Source organism: Paroedura picta, chromosome 4, assembly GCF_049243985.1.
Source record: "Paroedura picta isolate Pp20150507F chromosome 4, Ppicta_v3.0, whole genome shotgun sequence".
In the NCBI taxonomy this organism is placed as follows: Eukaryota; Metazoa; Chordata; class Lepidosauria; order Squamata; family Gekkonidae; genus Paroedura; species Paroedura picta.
In genome coordinates, this window is record NC_135372.1 from 115,271,799 (window position 1) to 115,285,364 (window position 13,566).

The 13,566-nt window shown below is 42.0% G+C and overlaps 1 protein-coding gene across 12 annotated transcripts in view; it reads left to right on the forward strand.

Annotated features, from left to right (window-relative positions):
- The window catches only part of CBFA2T2 (CBFA2/RUNX1 partner transcriptional co-repressor 2), an 87,628-nt gene that overhangs the window by 54,435 nt on the left and 19,627 nt on the right, over positions 1-13,566 (forward strand). For all 12 annotated transcript variants that reach the window (XM_077335281.1, XM_077335273.1, XM_077335275.1 and 9 more), the window contains one exon: positions 11,286-11,429. In XM_077335281.1, the coding sequence (XP_077191396.1) occupies positions 11,312-11,429 (118 nt within the window). In that variant the 5' untranslated portion in view covers positions 11,286-11,311. The remainder of the gene's footprint in view (positions 1-11,285; positions 11,430-13,566) is intronic.

Sequence of the window (13,566 nt, forward strand, 5' to 3'; positions counted from 1 at the left end):
CCTGCCTAACAAGTTTCCTTTCCCTGTTGTAAGAGGAGTAATTTCCCCCATCTCCCTCTAAATTGGAGGCTATTGGTCCACTTTTGGCTGCAGGGCTGTTGCTTTGTAGTTCCTACTGCTGCTAAGGCAATAGTTCTTTGAGGTTGTGGATGGGCAGTGGTTCTCCTTCAATAATGCATCTGTTCCAATAATGCATCTGTTCATAAACCAAAGTCTTACTTATTAACCACTTTGGGGACTTTTGGGATGCATCATTGTGTATGTGTTTTCATTTTGTTTTAACTTTTGTACTCTAAAATGAATTCACTTTTTTCTTCGCTGAATTACTTTCATTTTGAATGATAATTCAGACATACCAAGGCATTTGATGAGGCAAACGGGTTACAAACAACGGCACCAAACAGCCAAAATCCAAATAAAATAAAATAAAATATTTAAAAATTGTATCCAGAGAGCCCTGGGACTCCTCAACGGCAAGCTTCCTCCAAAGACAGCTTATCCCCTACTGCTGACCTCCCCCTGCGTTGTGTAGCTGCAGAAAAGTATTGGGTGGGATTCCGGGTTGTACGTCTCCTTTCACTTAGGCAGTAAGTAGCTGCATGGTGCTGGAAGTTCCTTAACGGGGAAATGGTCCCCTGAAAATGGGGGGTATTGATACCAACACTTGCAGATGTAGTATCCCGTCAACTCTGAGATCTGATCTCTTTTTTGAAAGCTATGGGATGGCGATGAATTGACGGTGCCATTCTTCCATGGTAAATTAACTCCTCTTCCAAAACTGCTAGGGCAAACATATGGCCATTTTATTTTATTTATTACATTTGCACTGTGCCCTTCTCTAACAGCTCAGGGCAGCTCACAAGATTAAAATGCCTACGGTGTAATATAATTAACATTTAAAATTATAGTGATTTAAAATAAGTGGTGTCAGTTTCATCTGGAAGGTCCCCTATTTCTAGGGGATGGGAGACGGTGAGCTTCAGTTGATGCAAACGGGTGGGTTAGGGTGGGGAGGCCAGAAGGTGCTTATTTGTTCTGCTTCCTGCTTTGTGGACCCTGATTGGGTAGAAAAACGGTATAAAAAGGGTGAAGTTGATTTTCCCCGTTTTTTTAAGTATAGGTAGAAGAAAAGAGGTTCAGCAAGTAGAAAAAATTGCATTAATTATATAACAACCCCCCTCCCCACCCCAGTCCTAATCTGAAAAATATTAGCTTGGTGAAGACTGAAAGCAGATGGTGAGCACTTGAAGTAAATAAGCATTTTGTTCAAAATAAGAATTTACCCAGGCTGAGGAGGTGACAAACCATATTTACATTGTCTCATCCAATTATAGAGATGCTCCTTTTAGCTGTATTCAGAGATCTAATCACAGGATATCTAGCCAAAAAAAAAAAAAAAGGGCAGATTTTAATGACCTCTCAACCATCAGTTCACTCAGAAGAGAAGCCAAGATGCCTTTTGCTTCAGAGTCAGTCGTATGATAATTCAAAGGTGTCCTAAACATTTTGCTTATCCTGATGGTCTATAAGGATAGAATTTTTTTCTTGTCCTGTTTTTTAACTTTCTTCCCCTCTGACTGCAGTGTTTTCCAGATTTTTCTGTTTTGAGAATGAACATTAGAATTTAATAATTTGCATGACGTTTTGGTTTAAACCCGGCCATCCATCCACCCGCACACTCCAGATAACACTGTGTTCAGATATGGGGTGGGGAGACATGAGTTGAAGGCACATAAAGGATTGGAGATTTTTATTTATTCATTCATTAGATTTATAAGGCTGCCCCTCCTGACACAGCTGTCCCGTGGCAGCATGCAACAATGTAAAGGCAACATATAATAAAACGCAATAATCGCTTAAACCAGAGGTAGTCAAACTGCGGCCCTCCAGATGTTCATGGACTACAATTCCCATGATCCCCTGCCAGAAAATGCTGGCAGGGGCTCATGGGAATTGTAGTCCATGGACATCTGGAGGGGCGCAGTTTGACTACCCCTGGCTTAAACTATCTAGTACAGCAATTGGCGTCCTTTGCTGCCAGGCCCCATCGCATTACTCATGATGCATGATGCTTCCTCCTACTGAGTTAGTTCATTGGTCTGTAAAGCTCAGTATTATCTATTCTGATTGGCTGCGGCTCTCAGATATTTTATGTCGCCTATTGCCTGATCCTTTTAATAGGAGATGCCAGAGACTGAACCTGAGAATTTATGCATGCAAAGCCAATTCTCTACCACTGAGCCATAATTTCTCCCTGTTCCGTTCAGTAGGTTTAGAGTGGAATAATTCTGCATATGATTGCTCTGTAGATGTAGATATGGGAGGGACTGCACAGTATGGGAAAGAACTGACAGGCAGGAACTGTAGGATAAATAAGCAGTATTTTGACTCCATTCTCTGACACTGGAAAGCTACTTCGTGGGTCTTCCACTGTCACTTCTGTACTGTAAACTGACAACTGGAAAGGGTTTTCTGCTGTTCTGAGCCTTGTGCTATCTGTTGACTGTGCATATTAGTGTCAGTCATTTGTTGCACAGTGATAGTTGAAAATGGGGTTATTTCTGAGGCTACTGTGTCAGAGTTTCCTTACCTGTTCAGATGTTGTACTAGACTGAAAATGCAGTTGAAAGATGCTCTGGGTTTCCAATTTTGCTGCTTTTATTGTACAAATGTGGCCAATATATATTCGTTCATAGAGCTGCAGAGCTAGCAGTCAGCATTTTCTCCTGGGGAGAAGCTATCAGACTTGGCTGCTTGGCTGTTTTATGGCAACAGCTATGATATATACACATGTTCAGTCAGTTTTCCAGCAGACATTATTAAGGGAATGTCTACTGGCTCACAAATATTCCAGAAAAGGATTTCATCGGCTAATCCAGACCAAATTGGACGGACGGGTAGATTTCCCCCTTGAAAAATGACACCTCAAAGTTAATTAGGTTTCCAACAGGCCAGAGGTTAGCAGTGCCTTCCTAGAAGAACTGTTCGAAGGAGTCCTCATTTTCCAGAAAGAGTCATACCTACCAAAGGGATCATGGGAATGAGTTTTTTTTCTTCCACATTTCTGCTGGCACTTTAAGTTTGCTGGAAATTTCCTCTTAAAGAGCAGTACAGCAGAAGGGGGTATACATTCAGTGTTAAAAGAAAATTAATCATGGTTGTAGGATTTAGTATTATGAAATAAGGTGCTTTGTGAAGTTTTCAGTAGATAATTGAATGGACTACACTTTAATAGATGCTCATCTTTTAGTGTATTGATATGGGACACTCCCTCCCTCACGGTTTTGTAAATAACAAAGGTTCCCCATATGTGAGCTTGAAGCCTGTTATATCCCAAGCCTTAATGAGTTACTGTTGTCACCAATACTGTCACTGGAGAGAACCCAAACAGGTTTGCTCTTGTCTTGCTGTGTGTTCTGTGGAAACAGAGTGAGCCAATTGTGGCACTCTAGCACGTGACTGAACCCCCCTCCCCTCAAAAAACAGGTGTTTGGGATTTCCACAGGGGGTTTCGGGTGAAGGATGGCCGAGCTCAGCACTGCAGGTGGAGGGGGGGGGGTTAATGTGCTAGTTCAGTTTCTTAACACATTTTCACATACTAGTCCCTCCTCTGTGGGTGAACAGATTTCCAACAGAAGTTACCAAGTGGCAAGATTGTAATTCAGTGAAAACCACAAGTACTGGGGAGGGGGGCACTCTGTTCTATACACTTGAGCACTAGTCTCTTCAGAGCAATTTTCCTTCTGCAGCATTGAAGTAATATAGCCACATCACTGCCTGAAAGCTGCTTTATTTGGAAATGTTTTCTGAATGAATACTACTGTTGAGGGATATTAAATTTCTGGAAAAATTTGAAGTCATTGGATAGGGAGAATCCATTTTTGTTCTTTGGGAAACAGAACATTTGTGGAAACTGAAATACATGTAATATTTATAGTGATCCTAAACTTATACCCTTCTAAGCCAGTTGGATTTGCTGGATGTAGAAGAGTTTGACTCTGTTTGGGATCATATTGTTATTTATGAACTCAAAATTTATTTTGCTGTTTGGACAACATAAAATTGTTTGTAATTATATTATTTAGATGACAAGTTAAACTGTATACCATTTAAAATTCTGGACTCTCTAATGTATTATCAAACATATAGCATATTAATTGTTTCTAAAATTAGTCTATAACAATTAGTCACATTTAAACAATCTAACACTGTTGATGGTCTTAGATAAAATTTTTATATAATGTGTTTTTAATGGGTAAAAGATTTTAACTATTCTAAAAGAGTTTTGTTCAGTGCTTGACAAAATTGCCTAGTTTTTCCAGTTGGGCAGAAAAGACAAGCCACATAATTTTTCAGTTTTTTTCTCAGCCTTCACATCATGTTTTGTACAGTAAACACAATGCAAACAACATACAAGTGTATATACACATTTTTATTCATTTATTTGATTTGTAATGAACATAAAAAACATTTAAACACTTTCTGTAACTAGCAGCAGTATCAGTCCACATATTACCAACATAATCTCTACTCAGTGATGTTTTGGTGGCAGTGTTTTTTTATAGTGGGGGCTCATTCAAGTTATAGGGTCACTGGCCCCAACCAAACGCTTGGCTTGCAGACCTTGTGGAACTGTGCCAGCTCTATCAGGGCCCAGATCTCCACTGGGAGCTCATCCCACCAAGTAGGGAGAACTTCCTGTACATCTGGAATCTTTGTATGTGTCTGCTTTAACAATGCCTGTATGGAAGAGAATATTTTTCACCCTTCACATGTTAGCTGCAGGGATCATGCCTCTACAGCTATACTTTTAGTGCTTCCAGAAAAATATTCAATGTTAGGTAGGCCTTACATCTAGGAGATGTAATGGGGACCCGTCCTTTATTGTGATAGATATATGCTTCAAAATTATGAGAACTTGGAAAAGAATGATGAGAATCATGTCCATTTCTTTCTGTACTTAATTCTTTTATTTATTCAAATTGTGTACCACTCCTTCCTGCAAAGTGGGCTTGTAGCAGTTTACAATAAATAAAAAATACATATAAAGGTTTTCTGAATCTACAGATAAAGCCAATACCTGGCCAGGCAGCTTAAGGTGGCCCTAGGCGGCAGCTCACAGCCAGATCGAGTGGGGCAGGTGGGGGCTGGGCAGCTCGTTAGCAGGGCAGGGACAGAGCTCCTTAGCAGTCCTTAACAAGCAGTCAGAGGCCGGGAGGCCCTTATCAGCAGGCCCAGCCTAGCAATCCAAGAGGCCCTTGTTAGGAGGCCCTCCATCACGATCCTTTGCCCAGGTCCTCTCCCCTTACCTGCTGCTGGCTCCAGGCACTGAGGCATCTGAGAGCAAAGAGGCTAGAGTCCAGGGACGGAGGGTGGGAGCTGCAGGGGCAAGGCCAATCAGGGCAAAGCTGGCTGCACCCTGATTGGCCCTATTCCAACTTGAATAGCCGGACACGTCCCACCCCGTAGGCAGTTTCATAAATATATAGAGGAACAACAATGGATAAGGATGGACAGTCTTGCAATGGGGGAAGGTAAGCAGTTGGATTCCATAGTGTTTAGTATTGGGGGCAGTGCTGTTTAATTTGTTCATAAATTATCTAGAACTGGAGGTGAGCAGTGTAGTGCCCACACTCACAGATACACAATTTTTCATGTTGGTGAAAACCATGATTGACTGTGAGGAACTCCTGGAGGATATCCTACAGATTGAATGAGTGGCCAACAATATAGCTGGTAAAGTTAAATGTAAGGTAATGTCCACTGGAACAGCTGCCCCTCCAATTTTAAGTATATGCTAATGGAATCTGAATTTGCTGAGACTGAGAGGGAAAGATACCTTGGGGCCATAGTGGATAACTGAAAGGAATATGTCAATCCAGTGTGCTAAGGGCAAAGCCTCTGCTGGAGGTTATTAGGAAAGGGACTGAACAGCACAGCCAATATAGTGTCCCTGTATAGATCTATAGTGCAGCTGCATTTGGAATACTCGGTGCCCTTCTTGTCACCATATCTCAAAAAAGACACTGCAGAGCTGGAAGTACAGGAGAGGGTAACCACAATGATTAAGAGTCTGGGGTTTCTCAGGTTAAATAAGAGATAACTGGGGTGGGGGGTATAATAAGTTTTCAAAATTACACATGGGTTATAAATAATGTTTTCTCTCTCCTGAATACTAAAACTCAAAGGTACTCAACGAACTTGATGGGCAGTACATTCACAACAGAGAAAAGGAAATGCTACTTTACTCAATGAATGATTCAAATGTGGAATTTGCTGCCAAAGGATGTAGTGATGGCCACAGGCATAGATGGCTTTACAAAGGGTCTCAAATGTTCATGGAGGATAGATCCATAACTGTCTTCTAGCCATGATAACGAAAGGAATCTCCATGTTCAGAGGCAACAAACCTTTGAATACCAGTGCTATGAGACAATGTCAGGGAAAGGCCTAGACCTTTATGCCTTGTTTTTGGCCCTCCAGAGAAAGTGGTTGGCCACTGTATGAGACTGGACTCACCCCTACATTCCTATTTATTTTATCTAGGGTTTTCATGGCAAGAGTTGTTCAGAGGTGATTTTCCATTGGCTCCCCCTGCATAGCAACCCGGGAATTCCCCGGTGGTCTCCCCGCCCGATATGAACCAGGGCCAACACTCCTTAGCTTTCAGGTTCTGACAGGATTTGGCTAGCCTGAGCTACCCCTTCAGCCCTATTTAAGAAACCTGAGTGGAATTCTGAGTAGACCTGATTAAGATAGCACTGTTATTCCCCCAGCGTTTGCATAATCCTTTCTTAAAACCCAACTGAATGAATGGCCACCGCCCATAGAAGTGAATCCCATAAGTTTAATTATGTGGTCCTTGAGTTAATTTGGTTACATGGAGTTATACTACAGCTCTGCTGCATGTTGCCAAATAAAATGGAATGAGAGCCAAATTTGAATTTGACAGCTGCAAATCAGCTGCAGAGTGCCAGTCTCCTGTTTTGTTTTGTTTTTCCCCTGAAAGTCTCTTTCTGTACGCTTATTGAGTAAGTAACAGCTTCTTTGTGTGCTAATTGAAGCTGCAATTTCTCCTGCAAAAAAATAATGTAATCAAATTCCATTTGTGCCCATAGTCTCACATTGATAGCTTTAATCACCATGCATGGTTTTTTGCATGGAAGAGGATTTCAGAGAAGCATCTTATTGCTTGACAGGAGTGAGAATGTCTGGAGTTTTCGGTTTTCTTTTTTGAGGGGTGCCTGCTGGTGGGCTATTGCTGAATTCCAGCATTCTGCCAAGTGCTGAAGGTTGCTAAGATCCCCTGTAGGCTTTTTGGCGCCCATTTCTGAAAAGCAGGTGGTCTGTTGGGAGCGCTCCCTTTGGGGTTTCACACTCTGCGCACAACATGCAGAAGTGAAAGACAACTGTCAGTTCCTTCCATCCCTGGTTGTCTTTCCCTTAACAAACGAAGAAGGAAAGGGGGCACAGATGGATGTGTTGGAAACCTGTCAATATATTTATGAAGGATGTACTACAATTCAGTCCCAGTTTATTTGTGGAATGATCAAATGAGGTAAGCATTCATTACTGTTTTTGGAAGGGATGGAAAGCATGTATTTTGGGCCCTAATATTGTAAAAAGGAGCCCCCCGCAGTGGGGATCTGCAGCAGGTTGATTAGCACTATGCAGAGTGGGCCCACATGCCGAGAAATGGAAGAACCTATACTTTTAGTTGAATGTTATGCTGGTGGTAGGAAAGCCAAAGGGATCTACGAAGTTCGGGGAGGGGGGAGTTGAGAGAGAGAGAGAGAGAGAGAGAGAGAGAGAGATGTCAAGCCATTTCCAACTAATTGTGACCATGAATTAACATCCTGTAAAACATCCTATCATTTTATTTTATTTATTTATTTATTTAGATTTATATACCGCCCTCCCCGAAGGCTCATGGTCTTTCAAACCAAGGGCTGTGGCTTCCTTTAGAGTCAGTCCATCTCATGTTGGATCTTCCTCTTTGTCATGGTTGGATACTTTTTTCATATGTGAAAAAAACAGTACTTTCCAACTGTTGTTTAGTATCATGGAGAGAAGTCTGAAATTTAATGTCACTGTTTGCTATTCTATTATCTCAATCTGGCTGCTGCTTTCTGTTGTAGAATATCTTGTTTTGGTGTATTTCGGTTGCCCATTCCCATGCAGAAACCATTGCAGAGGTTAGGGCAAAGTCCCATGCCGAGCTTATTCTGCTAGCGTAAGCATGGACTTTGTATTGTGGGCTTATTGCTTGTGTGTTGATGTTTTGTAGTTTTAATGTTTCTTTGTTTTTATATTGTAGATTATAAAGTTACTTTCCCATTTTATACAGAAACCCCCATTTTGGGGGTTACTGTTGGATGAGTATCCCCCCTTCGAGCCAGGCGCTTATAAAATACATCCCAGTGTGTTTGCCTGGCTTGCTGGATTGTTTTAATACAGGCTCTAAGAATCTGGTTTTAATTGAATTTTAGTATTTTTATTTGTTGTATTTTATACTTTGTATTCTTTTACTGTTGTACACTGCCCTGGAGCCATTTTGGAGAAGGAAGGAAGGAAGGAAGGAAGGAAGGAAGGAAGGAAGGAAGGAAGGAAGGAAGGAAGTGATGTATAGGAGAGTGAAATTATATTTTTAAAATTATTGTTCTGTAAAGAGCAGCTTAGTATACCGGATTGTTTTGGAATAGAAGGCCCAGGAACTTGCTTTTGACTGTATCTGATATGTTCTATTCTCAAGGCCAGAGACAATTGTTTATATCATGCGGTTGTTTATGTTGCCAGAGGATTGAGAAAGAATGGGAAATTGCCTTTTGTAACGTTTTTCGGGTGACTTAGCATAATGGCAGTGGGGTGGTCCTGTGGGATGTGCAAGGGGATGGAGACCCCAGGTTTGACCTAAAGAGCATCATCTTTCCCGGCCTTCAATGGAATATTATAAAATCTCATGTAATCTTTTCTTTGACACACAGCCTTTTCTGGGACAACCCCCCTGTGTCATTTTGTTCTTCTGCAGTTGAATAAAATTTCGAAAAGGTTTTCCAGTTTAGTGGTCACTCTGTTTGGGTGCTGCATACTAGGCAAACGATTCCAAAACGCCCAGATCGGAAGGAAGGAAGGAACGAAGGAACGAAGGATATAAGTGATCTTAATACATAGTGATAATAAGTACAACCCAACAATGCATGGGGGGGGGACCTTTAACCAATGCAAGAAGTTGACAGTAAAAACATACTATATGCTACACATCATGTCAACCAAATGCCGGGTTAAATGCAAATGTATCAAACTGGTAAATTAAGAGGAAAAAAAATCAGATGCCAGATGGATAACAGGAACAGAATATTCCAGAATTGGGGACACAGTGTAGAAAAGTTAACTCATAGTGTTAACTTATCCCTGGCATTCACATCTGAAAGGCACACTGTTGGTTGGGGTTGCCAAGCATGTCATATGCCAACGTCATATGCAAAAAAGGGAAGTTTGGAATGATCTTGGTTTTGGACAGTCTTGGCTTTTATGCTTAGAAGTGTTTCTCTCCTCATCCTTTTTATCAACTTGTGTTTACTCGTGCCAAATGGGATAGAATTTATTCTTACAACATAGGGTAAGAACTTGGAGGTTGGAGGCGGGAGGGGATTGTCAGAGCGGTGACTTCTGTCTCTCCATCTATCATCCCTTTTAGACTTATGTAGCTGACTTGGCCAAACCGATCCATATTTTTGTCAATTCATGGCTGGATAGCTGCAATGCACACTATGTTGGATTGTACTTGAAGACCATCAGGAAATGCTAGCTGGTCTGGAATGTGGCTAAATATTTTAATAAATATAAGTATAGGAATGACATAGTTTTGTCAGAATCATGCACAGCTATGGAATTCTCTCAGGAGCTTGGAGCCATGCAGAGCTGCTGTTGCCTGCATTACCTAAGTAAACTGCAGAAATTTCAGGTGGTCATGCAGGAGTGAAATGTGTAACTTTTTAAATTTGGGGGCTCTTAGATTCCATTTATGATTTCTGTTAACTGCAAATATTTTAAAGGTGTTATAATGGTATGCAACAGTTGACTTGTAGATGGCAGTGCATGTTCATGATTCCCAAGATTGTCAACATGCATATGTTTACATCAGTGTTTGCCAAACAGACACATAAGAGGCATATATTATATTAAGAATACTGGAGAGTGAATGTGAGACAAAGATGCAGAGGTCTCCTGTAGCACAAGGGCTAAGAGAGAGCCAGTTTGGTGTAGTGGTTAGGAGTGCAGACTTCTAATCTGGCATGCCGGGTTCGATTCTGCGCTCCCCCACATGCAGCCAGCTGGGTGACCTTGGGCTCGCCACGGCACTGATAAAACTGTTCTGACTGGGCAGTGATATCAGGGCTCTCTCAGCCTCACCCACCTCACAGGGTGTCTGTTGTGGGGAGAGGAATGGGAAGGTGACTGTAAGCCGCTTTGAGCCTCCTTCAGGTAGGGAAAAGCGGCATATAAGAACCAACTCTTCTTCTTCTTCTTCTTCTTCTTCTAAACAAATGTAAAACTGAAACTTCCTTGTTCAGATCTAACCTCTGCTTCTGTATTTGTTGGGTGCTCTATGGGTCATTTTTCTGCACTGATTATTTACAATTTTAGTTGTGTGTCACTTGGAGCAAGTTCTGGAGAAGCCACATATACATTTTCTTGAAATACAATAATGCAGGAAAGAATACTGACTTTCCTTAAAAGTTTGTTACAGAGATAATGCACATGGACTGCTTTGAACTCTGTATGCATACTAAGCCATAGTCACCTTCATCATCCTCGGCCAGATTTCACTGACTGGAGTATTGTAAATGAACTCAACCAATTGCAAGGAAGATCTGTGAATGACTTTTACTCCAAATTAATGCCCAAGGATGCCCTTGGTTTGGTTCATGCTGTCTCAAAAAAAGGGAGGGAGGATATGTTTGCCTTCCCTTACCCCTGAACTTAACTAACCCCAGCTGATATTTGCTCTACTAGTGAAACCATCCAGGTTGCCCTATCCAGCCTGTATGTTTCTCCCTGTGGGGCAAGTAACAGTTCAAGGTTAGGACAACAGTTTGGGCAGAAAATTGAATCTCCTTTCTCCCATACCACAGTCACCATCTGAATCTGGCCTCCCAAAATGTTATGTAGTCATTGAAAATGTGCCACACATGTTCCAGCATATCCTTTATTTGCACCTTCAATTTTAGCGGGTTGTTATTGAATACACTTAATTTAAAAAATGCTTTCTTTGTCTGTTTCAGTTGCTACTGAGAAGAGGGTACCAGTAATGCCAGGATCCCCTGTGGAAGTAAAGATACAGTCACGATCTTCTCCATCCAGCATGCCGCCGCTGCCCCCTGTCAACTCCAGTGGTCCCCGGTCCATCTCATTTACCCCTGCAACATGTAAGAGTGTGGGATATTTGGAATGTACCTGTTGTGGTCAAAAATGATTGCTTTAGTTCTGTTTTGAAGAAGTCCTGTCATTCTGATTCAGATGAGGTAGGAAAGAAGAGCAGCACACTGGTCCAACCTGGAAATAATAACTCTGCATAAGTTAGCACTCATTTGTCATAGGCTTAGTAGGCTGGGAAGAGTTTTCTGGGAAGCAGATGACAGCCTGTTTATTGTTCTTAATGAGTCCATTTTCATGGAGAAACACTTTCTTTCATTTGCAGCCCTTCTACTTTTCTTCTTTTAATAATATAATACTATTAATTTTTTTCTGGGCATTGCCAACATAATCATCCTGCCTAGTGCGAGGAATGTTGGGATTATAACTTGGCTTGGTTCAGTTTATCAGTGTTTGGCCATTAAGAGGAAGTGAAGACTTATGCCACCCATCTCTGATGATGTCATAGGCCCCTGAGACATTGATCACTGCGTTTCATACAATCATGACTATCGCCCTCGAAAATGTTAATTGACAAAATATTGCAGTTTCAGCACTGGGAAAATGCTTTGCTCAAGAAAGATCTCTGGGTGGTGTTTTGTGGCATTTTGACTTCACCACCCGAGTTTATTTTATTGCACAAATTCTCAATCTCTGTTCTCAAAGACAGCTCTTTTAAGGAGAACAGAATCCTTGGGTGTCTACAGGAGAGAGGAAAAATGTGGATGCGTACACTGGGATTTGATACTTTTGTGACATAGATTGATGTATGTGTTTTCATAAGGCCCAGTTTGTTGCCGGGTCTAATTGCAGTCTGTGTGTCTGGACATGTCCTCTGAATGAAAGTGTAGAAGTCCTGGGGGTAAAAACAAGTTGCATCATTCCACCAACTTTGGTAGGTGTGTAAAAGATTGTGTCTTGTTTTCTGGGTCTTATGTGGCAGCTACACTTTAGAGAAGTCAGGGAAGAAGAAGAGTTGGGCTTTATACTCCACTTTTCTCTACCAGGAGTTTCGAAGCGGCTTACAATTCCCTTCCTCTCCCCACAACAGGCACCCTGTGAGGTAGATGGAACTGAGAGAGCCCTGATGTTACTGCTCAGTCAGAACAGCTCCATCAGGACTAGCCCAAGGTCACCCAGCTGGCTGCATGTGGAGGAGCAGGGAATCAAACCTGATTCGCCAGATTAGAAGCCGCCCCTCTTAACCACTACACTACAAGCTGGTTCTTGGAAGTCACACCTTCCCAGAAACACCGTGGAATGTTCTTTAAAAAGCTTGCAGTGTGACACAGCCATTGTTACCATACAATTGCTAATGATAGTAAGAACTTCACAGTAAGAAGCCAGCACTAGAGTGCATTAAAATGACTATTCATTTGACCAAATTCCTTACCACTATAATCATGTATATGGAACCCAGAATAAAGCCTGAATTTATTGAACTACTAGTAGTAAAGCCTGTTGCGTTCTGTAATGCAATGGGCACTAGCTCATTGTTTGGTGTGGGTTTAGTAACTCACTTGGAAGCTGGCAACTCTAAGAGGAGGTCTTTCTGTGCACAATAGTCCTAAGCCAAGTCAGGTTCAAGCACACCTAGGAAGTATGGAATTCCAGAACATATCAGCCAACCTTACCTCCTCTCTGTAAAGTTTTCTTGACTTGAATTAGGCCAGGGACATTATGTGGCTGTGGAGACATTATAAACTTTTGAGGAATATTTCCAGACCAGGGACAGCCAACCTCCAGGTGGGGCCTGGAGATCTCCTGGAATTGCTGCTCATCTCCAGACTATAAAGATCAGCTCCCCAGGCAAAAATGGCTGCTTTGGAGGGGTGATTCTGTAGCATTGTATCCCATGGAGGCTTAGAGATGCCACCCTCCAGGTGGGGTCTGAGGATCCCTTGGAAGTACAGCTCACTTCAGTTCCTATGTCTCTCCAGGCATGCATTTGTTTACCATTTACAGTTTCAGGCTGTAAACATTCTTTATTTAGATCTTCCTGCACTTACCAGACTCACAGGAACCCTGCTGGTCTGCTTGTCTGTTTGTGCCCCAGAATACAAACAGCTGCTGGTAAGGGCTGGCCAAAGCCCAAAGCCCAGGCAGGACACCCACACCACTCTATCCCAACCTCAGCCTCTATCATTGTCT